This window comes from Sitodiplosis mosellana, unplaced genomic scaffold, assembly GCF_009176505.1.
Source record: "Sitodiplosis mosellana isolate CC-2019 unplaced genomic scaffold, AAFC_SMos_1.0 Smas_scaffold_2, whole genome shotgun sequence".
Classification (NCBI taxonomy): domain Eukaryota; kingdom Metazoa; phylum Arthropoda; class Insecta; order Diptera; family Cecidomyiidae; genus Sitodiplosis; species Sitodiplosis mosellana.
The window spans coordinates 4,306,020-4,321,308 of NW_022595245.1; the positions used below are offsets into that span (position 1 = coordinate 4,306,020).

The 15,289-nt window shown below is 36.1% G+C and overlaps 3 protein-coding genes across 3 annotated transcripts in view; 1 reads left to right on the forward strand and 2 right to left on the reverse strand.

Moving 5' to 3' along the window:
* The first annotated feature begins 1,699 nt into the window (after window positions 1-1,699).
* Window positions 1,700-7,275, forward strand: LOC129565095 (protein takeout-like). Its single transcript, XM_055439508.1, has 4 exons — window positions 1,700-2,034; window positions 5,767-6,004; window positions 6,259-6,392; window positions 6,575-7,275. The coding sequence occupies exons 1-4, from the start codon at window positions 1,968-1,970 to the stop codon at window positions 6,880-6,882; spliced, it is 747 nt and encodes a 248-aa protein (XP_055295483.1). The 5' UTR covers window positions 1,700-1,967; the 3' UTR covers window positions 6,883-7,275.
* Window positions 7,276-7,284: 9 nt separating this feature from the next.
* On the reverse strand, window positions 7,285-10,236 carry LOC129565086 (polypeptide N-acetylgalactosaminyltransferase 13-like). Its single transcript, XM_055439492.1, has 8 exons — window positions 9,956-10,236; window positions 9,711-9,876; window positions 9,423-9,552; window positions 9,036-9,324; window positions 8,704-8,907; window positions 8,154-8,642; window positions 7,824-8,066; window positions 7,285-7,653 (listed from the first exon to the last, which is right to left on the reverse strand). Exons 1-8 carry the CDS (start codon window positions 10,097-10,099, stop codon window positions 7,504-7,506), a joined length of 1,815 nt encoding a protein of 604 aa, XP_055295467.1. The 5' UTR covers window positions 10,100-10,236; the 3' UTR covers window positions 7,285-7,503.
* A 551-nt stretch (window positions 10,237-10,787) lies between these two features.
* Window positions 10,788-15,289, reverse strand: part of LOC129565088 (facilitated trehalose transporter Tret1-like) — a 5,117-nt gene continuing 615 nt past the window's right edge. Inside the window, exons 2-6 of the mRNA XM_055439494.1 lie at window positions 14,490-14,853; window positions 14,012-14,204; window positions 13,387-13,531; window positions 12,887-13,305; window positions 10,788-12,776 (exon numbers count right to left, since the gene is read on the reverse strand). Of these exons, the coding sequence (XP_055295469.1) occupies window positions 12,501-12,776; window positions 12,887-13,305; window positions 13,387-13,531; window positions 14,012-14,204; window positions 14,490-14,853 (1,397 nt within the window). The 3' untranslated portion in view covers window positions 10,788-12,500. The remainder of the gene's footprint in view (window positions 12,777-12,886; window positions 13,306-13,386; window positions 13,532-14,011; window positions 14,205-14,489; window positions 14,854-15,289) is intronic.

Consider the following 15,289-nt stretch of genomic DNA (forward strand, 5'->3'; position numbering starts at 1 on the left):
CCGATGCATTGATTGCTATCCATTAGTAGGGCACATTGTGACATTTGATTTTTGTTTTATCGATATATTCCATCAGACTGAATGGCGCCAAGAATATCTGGCTCAATCGACACTTTTGTTTTGGCGGCCAGTGAGTTAGTTAATTCACTTACACTTACTGTTCACAATCGATCTCATGCCAGTTTCTATCATTTCTTTCGATTCAAGTGCCAAATTGACTTGAGATACAGAGCTGACATAGGCACTTACTACCTTGGGTGCGCACCTAGTACTATTCGAAAAAAAAAATCGAGTATATTTGAGTTTGATATAATTTTTTTAAATAAATCTATGGTATTTAGATGATGAAAAAAATCAAATTTCAAAACATCCAAACATATTAAGAAAAAAAAGTATTTTGAAATATTACTAGGTGCGCATCCAACTAAGTACCGGCACCCCGTAGGTGCCTATGTCAGCTCTGTTGAGATATCAACGAAACTTCCGCAGGGATATCAATGAACTTAAACTTCCCTTCGCTGCAAATACAAACGAACTATGCACACCGATGAACGAGCGCAATCCGATTCGAAACGATCGCGTACGGTCTGCGAGAATTACACTCGTCAACAAAATGAGCACGAACCGCAAGCCACGAACAAGTTAATTTACGCATTTGGTTCACACTGTAAACTTGACAGTCGGCATCATGCAGAAATGGCGATTCAATCAAACTTACAATATTCATAGAAAAGAAATCTATTTCCTGAACGTGTGCGACACGAATTAATTCGATGCGAAAATATCACACCTTGAGTGAAATATTTAAAAATTCTTTTTTTATGCGTCATAAAATATTCAGATTTATTGATGATCATCGGTATTGGGGTCTCTCAGCATAAGAATGTTGAACAAAGAAATTGAAGATGGAAAATTTCCACTGAGAGCATCCGTATTTTTGCGGATGTGAAAAAAAGTAAAGCCAGAAGCCACATTAAAATTCGATATTGCTTTATCGTCAGCGCGGTACTTCAACGAATGACGTTATGTCTTGAGATCGAAAGCACTGAAGAGTGCTTCAACCAATGTTAACCCAATGAATTGGCTGTTACGGTCAACGTTGATTATTTGATATTAATGAATATATTCAAATATTGAATAAATTTCGCGTAAGAATGTCCGATTCGTCGGAGCTTTCATCAGATTCAGCACAAGAATGTCCGCAAATGTTTTGGAGCTGAAAAAAAAAAATCAAAACAAAATCAAACGTGTCCAAGTGAATACCAAGAAAAATAAACAAAACAAAATTTTTTCAGTCGAAATGTGAAAACAAGTATTTGCGCTAGCCCACTCTATAGATCATCAAGTGAGATATTGGAAATCAATGCTCAACAACATGAAATGATCATAAAAAAATTCGTTATTACAGTGCGGATAAGAGTCATGATGTTACACGAGCTAATCATGTCGTTTGGCTTATTTGAATACTAATCGAAATTGTTGTAGTGCGTACGTGCTCGCACACAGACACACACGCACAAGCACACACTCACGCACCCGTACACAGTAGCGGACAACGTTAGTGACGATTATGCGGCCCCCAATTCATTCAAAAGGTCTTCGATTCGAGATTGTATTGGTTTGTTTTTAAATGTGAAACCATATGCAAAGCGTCACAACTCACAACAAACAACATGCGAAACGTGACGACTGACTTCAGCTGGTTATAAATTCTTTGCACATCGCTGACGGAGAATTAGAAGCTTGCAGTCGTTCCACTGAAACGGATGTGTTAAATCTTACCGAAATTGTATTTTTCATTTTGTTCGTTATTGAATAAGTGTTGTGTGAATTTCCAAAATAAGTCGTTATCGATCAATAATTCTTGATTTGTTTTCCTTGAACGCGCTCTTCACTTTTGTTTTTTTTTTCATTGTTGTTTTTGATAATTTTGTGATTTTGTTACCTGAAAATAATCGAAAGTGACAATGTTTTCGAATCTGATTGGAATTTGCATTTTTGCACTTTGCATCGTTGAGTCCATGTGTCGACTGCGTAAGTGATTCTCAACAAGCCAAAAATAAAACATATTCACCATGTGTTTACTCAAGAAAAATATTTACACGGTCAATTCAAAGGTGCGAATTTTCGGTGCACCTCTTATTTGTGCAAACTGTTTTCGGCAGGTTAAATATCCGAACTATTTGCGGTCGTCGTCGCCTCTATTTTCTCATTCCATTTACACATATTCGTTCTACCGTAAACATCAAGTGACAAACATGATGGCTACATTAAATCTCAATCTTGATAGAAAAGTCATTGAATTTTGACATTTTCCGCCTCATTTTCGAATCACAAATTATGAACTAAATTGATGATTGTGCTTGATTAGTATTCAATGCTTCTTGGTCTTTTGTTTGGCGCACAATGCATTTGCATTCGCCACTGAACTATCAAAATGGTTTTAATTTCAACCAAATCCATTTGACGGCACAAGCACACAGGTTCAAGTTCAAAGTGTTCGTAGAAAATTGCGATTTTGTGTGATACGAATCCAAAATGGTTTATGGAAAAAATTCGAACATCATGCATAGTCAAGAGAGAGAGAGAGAGAGAGAGAGAGAGAGAGAAAAAGCCATCGCATTGAATTATGCAAATTGAGAATGCGATCGATGTGATTAGCAATGTCAATATCAAAACATATGTAATCGATCGGAGCCGGTCGATGAAGTCTGTATTTTAATCATACATACGTATAAAAAATCATTGGGAACCCCATCATATTAAGATCGAGAGTTGACAAGAAAAAAAAATGTCATTTCATTTTCCGAAAAATGTTGGCCTATAAATAGAATGGACAAGTTGTTCATTGTTGGTTTTGTGTTTGCATTGTGCAAAAGAAACCGTACAAAGTGATTATATAATTTAAATTGTAAATTCCGATTCGTTGGCGAATGGAAGTACCGTCGTTGTTGTCGTCATGGAACGTGAATTCCAAAAATAATTTTACCACTTTCATGATCACATGTGATTGCGATATTGAGCCTCTTTTTTGGTCAAACTTGACCAAATGATTCATTATCGATAAGCGTAATTCTTTCAGATTGAATGGAATGTTTTTTTTTGCATATCTGAAGAGAAGTCTTTTCAAAAACTGGTCAAACCCATCAAAAATTCCGTTGTTTTTGTCTCTGCCTCGTGTGTTTTCATTTTTTTTACACTTCTATGTCAGTCGATCACTTGTTTATCAGTTGAAATTGCTCATAAAACGTTTAACCTTTCTTCTCGCTGTTGCCGTTTTTGCACAAATATATTTGATGTGATTTTTATTTCCGTTATTGACAGTCCCATACACATAATGTATCAATCAATCGCACAATTTATTTATGAATTTAACGAGAAAAAAAGCGATGACGACGATTCCGCCTTTTTTTCCCTCTACTCTTTCAATTCCCACTACACATTCTATGGATATATCATGTTTTTTTTTTTCTGTTCAAGGGTGTTGCTGACATTGAAAATTGGGTCATTCATAACACGGTGCGCTTTTGAGCCTGTTCAATCTCAGTCGCATAAAATCATTCATCATTTTTGAAAGCAAATCGAGAGAGTGAGAAAGACACGAAAAACCTAGAAAATTGATAAAAACAGAGAAAAAAAAACGTTGATTTTTTTTTGCCAGGAGCAATGTGATGCGCGCAGTCTGATTCAAGCACATGCATATTTATGAAAATTTTATTCAAATTATGCTAAACATAAACCAAAACGAATCGAGTAAAAATCAAATGCTTTTTTGTGTGCCCTTCACATTGAATTCACACCGAAATGGACATCGATTCAATCACACTCAATGGCAATTAAATTTTAACGTCCTTTTGATTGAGAAAGTCGAACGTGATGTGCAACCGAAATTTCTTTCATTGAAACGCTGCTTCCTTCGATCAATTCTTTTAAAAATTCGCAACGCGTCGTTTTTATACTAACCTCATGCACGTGCATTGATTCTTTTCTAGTTTTTGCTTTTGCAAGTACGATGGCGAGACTTTCAATTCACTTTTCGTCGCTAAATGCTCAATAAGAATATAAATTTCTCTTTTGTCCCGATTCGACTTGTGAATATACCTTATTGTGTGTTGCAAGTGTTTGATTATTCCTTTGAAAATCGATTTCTAAAGGCTTAATTACATCATTTGACTATTGAATATTGACGCTGTGACAGCGTCGCTGTCTGTGATTGTACGTTTTGTATTGTCGATTCAAAAAAATCCACATTCGATACAAAAATCGAAGATTCTCAATCCATTTTTTCTTCTAATTGTGTATTCTAAAGTTGTGCCGTTCCGACGATCAACGATTCATTGTGGGTATATAACGAATGACTTGTTTCAGTGACGAAACCACGGGTGATTATGTAAGACTCTAGGTGACGCTCTTTTTTTTCTCTGTAAAATCAATGCTATTAGAGGCTGTAGAGACTCGATAGAATCGATTTCCTTCGCATTCGTCATCAAATCACATCGATTAATAAGTTAGAACGTTCTGCTTATATTTCACGTTGATTTGAAGTCTTCAACCAAATTGATTTAATCGACCGTTTAGTCGGTGCAAGTTTCAATTGAAAAATACCTATTTTTTGTTCTGATCGTTCTACGCAGTCTGTATGACTGGTTCGAACATAATTATAAATACATTTGCATACGTAGTAAAGAAGTCGTGTCAATGAATTGAGAGAGAAAAAACAACATGCAACACGATTCAATTTACACACAACTGGACACCAACTGATGTTTTTTGCTATTTGTAACCGTTCATAAATTACGGGAAGAGAGGTCACCAAACGCCATTTCTCGGTGTATGCGGTAGTTTAAAATCGAAGTAACAATGCACATTTCTAATCGTTTCATTTGAGTCGACGTGTGTTAATGCGCTGCATAATTAAGTGTGATTTTTTTACAACCTAACACAACCACACGTTATAATTTATTACAAAATCGACGCTATTTTGTTTCACTTGTCGCACTTGGTGGTTTTGCCTCAATTCAACCGCAACATTTAGCACTGATGCGTTTTTTTCTGTTTTGTTTGTGCGTTCACGCGTTTCTCTTTTTCTGTCTCATTCAATTGACGCATTGATAAAATTGATAGATTACATTTTCAATGATTTAATTCGATTATGTGGTAATAATTCCACATAAAGAATGAACAAGAAATCCACTTTGAATTGATGACCTGCATTGGACAAAAACTCGCTTTCGTCGAATTTCTTTTCATGTCTGCTTTTTTGTTTCGTACACTAAGCCAGAGACGCTGGTCCAAAGACTATGGACGTCATACTGTTAAGTACGCTTATCCACGTCAATTAACCTAATGGCATGAAACAGCACTTGATATAGACTCACCTTGAACTTGACCAAATCATTATATTCTAAATTTATACATAGAAAAAAAACCTCACAATTCTTGTTATTTCAACGAAGCGATTTATTCTTATTGCTCCTGACAGCCGGATGCTTGAACATTCAAGTGGACATTCAGTCAAATTGTTGAAATTTTATTTATTTTTTGTGCATAATTATTCGTGAACATTTGCTGAATTAGTTTGCACAATTCGGCGAGAGTGTTCTTTTGAGCTGGGAGCAATACGATATGTATTCATCTCAAGAGACATCTTCTTTCGCATTTAATGTTTTTTTTTATTTGATTTTGTTGTTTTTTTTTTGTTCTGAGTTTCTTTTTGTTTTTCATCTTCATATTTATTTTAATTTTTGGAATTGCTTCTGTTTTCAGCCTCAACAATTAAGATCTGCCCACGGAATACGCCAAATCCAAGCCAATGTATATTGAACGCAATCACTGACTTGCGACCACGATTGGCAAATGGTGATTTGGGCGATGGCGTCAAAACAGTATCACTTGAACCATTGGCATTGGACAACATTTCGGTTAAACGAGGCCCAGAATTCAGTGCAACATTCAATAACCTTTTAGTCAATGGCCCGAGCAATTTTGTCGTCTCAAATCTCAAGTACGTTCAATTGAAATTCTATATCAATAATATTGTTCCATTTGATACGCCGTATTTCTTCTTGAATTCCCTGACAATAATGGAATTCGAAGGCATTGTTTTAAAAACAATATTTTCACGTTCATTCGAATAAATAGATAAGAATTATAGTCTTTTAGAGTATTATTTCAAGTATATAGTCCTTGATAAATATTGATGAGTGTGTCAACTGATTGATTGAATTTTTAATAATGTTTACATTGTGTGTTTTTCAGAAGCGACATTCCGAACTTGAAATTCAATTTCACCGTTCATCTACCGAAATTGACGTTTGCCGGAAAATACTCGTTGAAAATGCGCCTACTTTTGTTGAACATCCAAGGTCGTGGTCCAATCAGTGGTGTTTTGGGTAAGGCACATTTTTGATCAAATTCGTTTTTTTTCGTTCTCAATATTTTTTCTTATTGAGGCAAGTTATTTCGTATCATTTCATCTTATCACATTATATCAAGTGACTAAAACATTTTATTTCATCATTATTGAATAGAGAAAATATTCCATTTTAATCATACGAATCCCAATTCTCCTTAGAAAATACCCGTGCCAATGTGCGTATCATTGGAAAGTTAGTGCCTGGCAAAAATGGACTTAAATACGTAAAATTCGGCAATCTCCAAATCAAAGTATCAGTTGGCGGTGCAAAATTCCGTTTAGAGAATCTATTCAACGGCGATCGAACACTCGGTGAAATTGGAAACACGGTCATCAATGAGAATGCACAGCTTTTCCTTGAGGAAATGATTCCGGGTTTCGAGAAAAGCCTCTCAAAAACATTCCTCGAAATCGCAAATGACATTTTAACTGAAGTTACCTACGACGAAATGTTCCCTGAAGCGTAAATCAGATTTCACACTCTCTGTGTGAACATCGATATATATGGGAATTTGTTCACCTTGGGAGGGAATGTAATTAAATTACAGTAATTTAAGCGCAGCGAAAAAAAAGCACACACAAACATACACATCATAATATCTGATAAGGTCTATAAGGCTTTAGTTTTATAAGGTTTTTTATGGCTAAAAACAATGTTGTTAGTGCACCCAGTATTAGTGATGTAAGTGCAAAAATCACATTTTGATTTGGCAAAAATGTTCGCCAGAATATTATAGTGAGTCGGCTATTAACTATGACCGGCTCATGCAAACGAGATAATTATATACACATGTTTGATTATAACCGTGTTAAGTCTAAGTTTAAGAAAATACATTGTTGACGGAAATGAACAATAAAAACCGTTTTTTTTTTCGATTTTGAATTGACATTTAATCCGATGCTATATTTATTTTTAAAAACTCGTGAGCTTAAAATTAGAGGAAATCTATGGAGCGCGTGCCACGCATACCGGTTGGACCGTGCGTAAACTGTGTTTTTTTTGACACAATTTTTATTTTGATTTTTACACATTTCTTAACCGCTTGAACTTGAAATCGTCAGAATTTATGAATTAATTTATAAGTTAATCAGTTGTGATTTCGTTGTGAGCTCGGCGGTGCCATATACCACTGTTGAGCTTCAGAACCGTCACACTCTTCGATCGTTAGCACATCAGTTTCCTCTTGTAGCGTTAAACAATTTCTGCCTTTGGTGTCTTGGTGTCTAATCAGGTTAGTCTGCAAATACAAGATTAACACATTAAATTAAACACGTTAATTATTTTGTTTCTTCTTCGGAAATTTGTTGGTTTTGTTATCTATTTGATTGATAATCTGTTTTCGTTTGATGTGTAATTCGATTTTATGACTCACAAACAGCAAAAAGAAGTATGAGAATAGTCACGTACCATGTTGTCAAAACTCCAGAATTGATTTCCGCCTTCACCGTGACACTCTAGCATCATTACCGGTTCATCGGGTTTGGTTGCATCCAAGCAGAATTTCTTTTCACGAATTTCACCTTTGTCCGTTATCATAAATACTTGATTTCCGCCTTGATGATGGCACGTTTTTAGCTCCAACTTCCGATTGAGAACACGTGAATCTCCCATTGAGTCGAGGCACGATTCATCTTCCAACACGCTTTCGATCTAAACAATATATGACATCATTATAAATGACGGAAGTAATTTCAAGCTTAGCATGCAAATTTTGAAAAAAAAATCATAGAATTTCACCTCGACCAGTTTATAGTTTGGAATATTGAATGGACTTTCGGAGAAAATATTTTCTAAAAACCACTTGAATGGCTTGCATTGAAGTCTTTCTCGCAGCAATTTTCGTTCGGTAACATTGGTGATTTCCCGTTGTGCTCGCGGTGAGTAGGCATAAAAGGTGTGCCGGTGCTCGTCCATCCACACTTCGGCCATTCTCGCTAAATTATGGGCAATCACATGATCGGCTCCACCGGGAAGAACATACGGTGAATTATCGCGGAAAATATGTCCCACTCTACTGCATGGCACCGAAATTAGTGTACCTCCACATGTCCATACGCGAACCGACATTTCCAGATTTTCACCGCCCCAGATTTTCATTTTCTCATCGTACGAACCCAAATTGTAGAAGTATTCGCGATCAATTGCATATAAACCGCCTGCCATCGCAGGCGATATGATTGGAGCGGTGCGATCGTTTTTCAGAGAAGCCAAAACTTCTTTCGGTATCTAAAATTTAGTAATCAGATCTTATTTACTGGTAATAATTCCCTTAATTATCTATACTTACTTTATCCCAAGTGAATGTAAGACTCAGATCGAATGCACCACGTGAATTTATTTCAGCCGTACGCACCTCCATCGTATCATAGTGGATTACATCGATGATTGGAGCTGCGACCGTTGTTCGACTTTCGACGATTGGCTTCAACAACGGTTCCAACCAACCTCGAGTACATTCACAGTGAGCGTCGAGAAACAGCAACACTTTGCCCTGAAATGAAAAATACGGACGAAAATTTAATCAATTTTCGAAATCCAAATGCTGTTTATTAATTTTCTGAACTATTTTTTTTTTAAATTACAATTAAATTTTGTATATGAAATTGTAAAAACGCATACCTTCGCTTTACTGGCCCCTAATAAACGTGCTTGAATCAATCCAACGCGGTCCATTGTTCTGGCCAATAAAACTGGAACTGGGAAATTGTGCACATAATCTTGCAATGGTTTTCCCAAGTGTTCAAACGTACTAAAATCGTCCACTAGAATAATTTCTTTCAACAGTGTTCGAGGTGATTGTGTGATTACACTCCAAACGGTTCGAATCAGAGTCGACCAAGCTTCATTATGATACACTATGACTATCGATACTTGTGGCAATTTCTTTGGATATTGAATGGGCTTGCATCTGTTTGAACAAATCCATTGATGAATCAAGATAATTTGCATTTTAATTAATTGAAAATTCCAATTTGAAAAAGAAAATGTTAAAAGACTAATTCTTACTCTGGATAACGAATATCGGGCATAGTTCGATTAAGCGACATCATTTCATTAGCAATGATGTTGAATCGATGTTCTGACCAACGTTTGTCGGCTTCTTCTTTCAATTCTGATGGAATATTCACCACATTACCTAATGGGACCAAAGTTTTTTTTTAATCAGAATAGACAGAATTGGATCCAAATCAAATGAAATCAGAAACGAATGAAAATTTGTCAGAATTGAACAGAATATATTCTGATATATCATCAAAATCGTCTAGAATTGACTCAAAATCTACAACAAATTACCCAAATTTCCTGGCTCTTCTGGTCGACTGATCGGTTCTGGTGCAGGTTCCCATTCAACTAGTTCGCTATCTAAATATTTCTCTGGCACTAATTGCAGGAATCCTTTTGCATTTTTATTATACTTGGGTGCTTTTGAATGGATTAAACTCCGAACACAAAGCGAAATCTATGAATGGGTCAAAGTTTTAAACACATTTTTCTTTTTTCTTACTTTTTAAATTCATTTTTTATATAAAAATGTTTACCAAAACTACAAAAAACGTGGTTTTCCATCCGTTTGACTTGAGGAAACCGTTCTTTGTCTCTTCAACCGTATCACATTCTTTGATCGCATTTGCACTTTCGGAACTCTTTTCAACATTTTGTGGCGTTAACTCTATTGCAGCCATTGTTAAATCCAATTTCAACTACTTAAATGCTAAAATAAATCAATTTCAAGTCACAGCAATCGAAAAAGCCAAATTTTCTCCGTGCAAACTAGAGAACGATTTGCACTGATCGAGAATGTTGATTCGAATGAGGTGAAACGAAAAATGATGACTGTTTATTATTCCACTTAGAGTTCAAGTAAATCGAGTGAAACAGACGTTGGCCTTTTTTTTCAATTCTTGTCTAATATTTGTATTGAAAACAGTTTTCAGTCTCGCATTTATTTTGATGTTGTCGCGTTCGTGTTAGTGCGTGTAAATAAACATGTTCTGGTTGAAAGCCGTAGCAAATGAAATGAACTGCTGCGTGTACGCATTATGGAATAGAGTATCTCCCTATGTGTATATTGTACATGTGGAATAGATGTCTTGACATCAACTATGTTCATTAAGTGGCGTGTACAACAGAAAATTACATTTTATTTTCAACAACATTTAATGGAAATCTCTTCGTTATTGTAATTCAGTGAATTTTCATTGATGTAACACAGAAAAAAAGTGCCGTTTCAAAAAAGGTAAACGAATTCAGACACGTTCGTCGGCACACAATTTTTGTTTATTCACACTGCATTCGCAAATGCTGAAATATGCTTTGAATCATATCATATTTGCCGTGAACTAAAATAAAATGCTCTAAATCATGTGGAAAATGGGTTAAAAAGAAACCAGATGCTTGCTTTTATTTACACTAATTTTATAACATACTCATATTTATCACTTGAATTTAAATGGCATTTATCACTTAAAGATACTGGCGTCGACCCTATCCTAGCTTAGATTAAATTACGAGCTCTCTTAACTCTTATCATATCCCGAACTATTATTTAAATTCCTGTACAGGATTAATTGAATACATATCATAGTACGACAGGTGTTTCAATGAAGAACTGCATCATTTTTTTTGAAAGTTGGTAAGGTTTTGTCGTTTCTCGGTATTTTGCGTTTCCAGTGTACAAGTCATTGTCAAATGAAATTGCATGCCATTTACTCCCATTCCTAGTGGTTTTACGGATATGATTACTTCTACAAAAATTTTCAGCGGGCAATTCTACATGGAAATAGACTTTACAGATCCAAAAATTTCCAATGATTGTGTGAAATATGGTCAAAAATGTCCAAAATGCCGCAAAATCTATGAAAATCACAAAAAATCGACTTTACCTCGAAAATTCCTGAAATATACACTTTTCAGGTAAAAAGTTATTTTTTCTCAAAAATATGGGGAGTCTTCTCAGTCAAAAACTCATAAAAGTGACTTTTTGAGGTACAACCCGAACAAAACACGATAATTTCATGGCAAAATCCATGAAAAATGTCACTTTTGTTCGGGAGGTACCTTAATAAATCACTTTTATGAATTTTCGACTGAGAAGACTCCCCAAATTTTCGAGAAAAAATAACTTTTTACCAAGACACCAACCCTGAAAAGTGTATGTTTGAGGAATTTTCGAGGAAAAGTCGATTTTTTGTGATTTTCATAGATTTTGCGGCATTTTGGACATTTTTGACCATATTTCACACAATCATTGGAAATTTCTGGATCTGGAAAATCTACACCACAGGCCATAAGTTTGGATACCCCTATGAAACGTTTGTTCCTACGTTTTTTGAACATTTTCACTTGAAATTTAGTATTGGATATGAAAATATATCGAAATTCTGACCGAATGGATGATTTGGAAGATAACATTTGGCCAGCCTATGGCCATCTTTTGGCCTTTGAGCTGTGGGAGCCAAAATCGAAGTCTTGAACAGGCCATCGGATTAAAAAGTTATATACGCCATTGGAAAGGTCTTGAAAAGTAGATGTGATTTGTGGTAATAAACATCAAAATCGGCCGGCGTTTGGCCAAGATATGGCCGTTTGTAATTTTTGGCCGAAATCTTCAATCAGCCATATCTTGGCCAAAAGCTGGCCGATTTTGATGTTTAATACCAAAAATGATACGTACTCTCCGAGACCTTTCCAACGACGTATAGCATGTTGAAATTTGACAAGCGGTTTGAAATTTAAAAATTTTGGGCCAAATTCATTCATAGGGGTATCCAAACTTATGGCCTGTGGTGTATTTCCATGTAGAATTGACCGCTAAACATTTTTGTAGAAGTAATCATATACGTAAAACCACTAGGAATGGGAGTAAATGGCATGCAATACCATTTGACAATGACTTGTACACTGGAAACGCAAAATATCGAAAAACGACAAAACCTTACCAACTTACAAAAAGTAATGATGCAGTTCTTCATGATTTGAGGCCCTCTTTCAGCCCTTCAAATATCTCGCCAGGGACAAAATAAAAAAAACACCTGTCGTACTGTGTATTCAACAATTTGTCGTTCATTTTTTGTCGGGGCAGTTTTAAACTGCCATTTGAGTCGATGGTAACGATGGCAATTTACCATAACTCTTCTTGTACACTCTCGCCACCTTTTTATCGGCCTGATCCAACGATCGACCTTTGGTCTCTTCCATCACTGTGAGCACAAACAATGCACCAAGCGTACATGTGACGGCATAAATCAGCATGCAACCGTGCAGCCCAATTATGCTCATCAAAATCGGAAATAGCTTTAAACATGTAAAACATGCAATATTATATCCAAAAGTGGATATCGTCAAGCCAAGCGTGCGAATCTGCAAGAAAAATCAATCGTTGTAAAAAAAAATGTAAAATAATTTCAATGAAACACCGAAAACAATCAATTTTGTCATAGTTAAAACTGTGATTTTCCCAAAAAAGTTACCTTTGACGGCAGATTTTCCACGGTGCACACAATGGCCAACGGAATGACGCCAGCCGATGCGATGAAAATGACAAAAGACAAGCACACAACGGGCATCCAGTCAAATGAGGATAAATCAAAGCCAATGTGGCTCAAATACGCGTACAATGCAAATGAAAACAGTCCAAAAGCAGAGCCAAACAATGAAGTTAACACTAAAAACTTTCGGCCCAAATGATCCGAGAGTTGTGTTGTGAAGAAGCTTCCCATAATTTGAACGATGGCCAATGTGATGGAAGCAATGTATGGATCGATGTGTGAAACTCCGACTTTTTCGAAAATTAAAACGGCATAGGTAACGAAAGTAAAACCACCCGTTAATTGCGTCAACCATGCCAGAATCACACCAATTGTCAATCCACGTATCGCAGCTTTGTTAACTAAAATGCAGAATTTTTGTTTAATTCAAAAAAACATGTTTCTAAACTAATTCTTATTCATTTTGGCAATGGAATGCTTACAAATATCTTGGAGATAAATTTTCTCATCCGTCTTTTTCTCGTGCGCAATTGATTTTAGCCGCTCAAATTCCGCATTGATCGCATTCACCTCATCAGCATCTTCGCCTTTGCAGCCTTTGTAAAATTTGAGTGAATCTTCAGCTTTCTGGGATGGAACAATTTTCAAAGTTTTAGGCTAGGGGGATTTCTCACACAAAAAGTTTGAGCAAATGTGCAAAAATTTCTGTTATTTCTTCTTTTTGATTGAAATTGTATGAAAATGTACTGAAATGATGATTTTGCTTGAAAAAAAGTGTTCTGGAAGTGGGTTTTGGTAGATCCTCAGGATGGACCAGATCCGGTTTGACATTGCCCTGGCCCATCCTGAAGATCCACTTCCAGGACCGGGAACAGTTCTGAACGATCCTTGAGATCCACCAAAACCCACTTCCAGAACAATTTCATTGAAGCATAATTCAAAAGTTCAGTGTAAATTCAGTGAATCGGACCGAATTGAAGAAATTTTTCAAAATTTTTAAGAATTCATTCATTTTTTTCGTGAGAAATCCCCCTAGGTTTTAGGTTAAATTTCAATAAAAAAAGGTAAAAATTTGAAAAACGAGGTACATGATAAATTTGAACTTACTTTCGATTCACCCCTTAGTAGATGATACTGCGGTGTATTTGGAAGGAATGTAAAAGAGATAACGAAGAGAATCGGGACGATAACGAAGATGCATGGCACCGTGTAGTAGCTAACAAATGCACCCAAAATATAAGCAGTTAAAATGCCGATGTTTCGTGCCAACGGTGTATAGCAGCCAAGTCGACCACGAACACTGAAATACACAAAAACATTCAACAGTTGTAATACAACTTTTCATGCGAACTACTTTGTTTATCAATCGTTATCAATCAAAGCAAAGTGTCACAGAATATGAGCAACTACAGAAACCAATGTGAATGTAACAAAAGACACATCACATTTTGAAACAAGAAACTTCCAAGTGAACTTTGATCACTATATCACAAATAAAGATTAACATTTTCAAGTGCATCTCTGCACGTATTTAAACGGAACTAAACTAATGTTGTTTTATAATGACAAAAAAAGCATCACTCACTTATTATTGGCGATCTCTGAAGTGAACAAGATTAGAGTCGTTTGAATGCCACCTCCAGTCCAGCCAGTAAAAATTCTCGCCACTAAAACGTGATAATATGTATCGCCAATGAGAATCAGTGCCCAAAAAAGTATTGAAGGTACTGAAAGGAGCAACATCGCTCGTTTGCATCCAATGAAGGTAGTTAACAATCCAGTGCTAAATGTTCCACATATTGCACCGATACTATTTATCGATCCAATCCATGACAGCTGCTCGTTAGTTAATGGTCCCGTTTTCAATGGAGTACTCTCCGACAGGAGTTTTGGTAGCGATGGGCTAAGCCATCCAAGCAATAACCCATGGCCCAAGCATATTATATTTGCTGAAGAATGAACGAAACTTTGATTAATTGAAAGAAATATCATGAAATTGATGAGATTTCTATAGAAATCTTTGTAAAATTTTAAATATATTTACAATTTTCGCCTATTTCTCAGTACTTCTTCTAATAATGGCCCTCTCACGTACCGCGCCTACCCGCTGCCACCCGGTGAATATACATTAAATATAATACAAATTTAGCGGTAGATCACCCGGAGGAGAACCTACTGTATAAACAGAGTACACATAGTACGTAGCGCTACGTGTGTATGGTACACAAAGAGCGCGCACACATTTAGAGGCTCCATATGCACTTATGCTTGTGTGCGCGCATCGCTAGCTGTTGTTTGTGTGAACGTGAATGCGCGCACACAAGCATAAGCGTATGCAGAGCCTCTAAATGTGTGCGCGCTCTTTGTGTACCATACACACGTAGC

What these genes read in the sequence shown, in the direction of transcription:
- LOC129565095 (XM_055439508.1), top strand. Translation starts at nt 1,968, where the DNA reads ATGTTTTCGAATCTGATTGGAATTTGCATTTTTGCACTTTGCATCGTT. An exon ending in TGAGTCCATGTGTCGACTGC is followed by an intron (nt 2,035 to 5,766) that starts GTAAGTGATTCT and finishes TTCTGTTTTCAG; the next exon opens with CCTCAACAATTAAGATCTGC. An exon ending in TTTGTCGTCTCAAATCTCAA is followed by an intron (nt 6,005 to 6,258) that starts GTACGTTCAATT and finishes TGTGTTTTTCAG; the next exon opens with AAGCGACATTCCGAACTTGA.
- LOC129565086 (XM_055439492.1), bottom strand. Translation starts at nt 10,099, where the DNA reads ATGGCTGCAATAGAGTTAACGCCACAAAATGTTGAAAAGAGTTCCGAA. An exon ending in CCCGATATTCGTTATCCAGA is followed by an intron (nt 9,325 to 9,422) that starts GTAAGAATTAGT and finishes TTGTTCAAACAG; the next exon opens with ATGCAAGCCCATTCAATATC. An exon ending in TTACATTCACTTGGGATAAA is followed by an intron (nt 8,643 to 8,703) that starts GTAAGTATAGAT and finishes ACTAAATTTTAG; the next exon opens with ATACCGAAAGAAGTTTTGGC.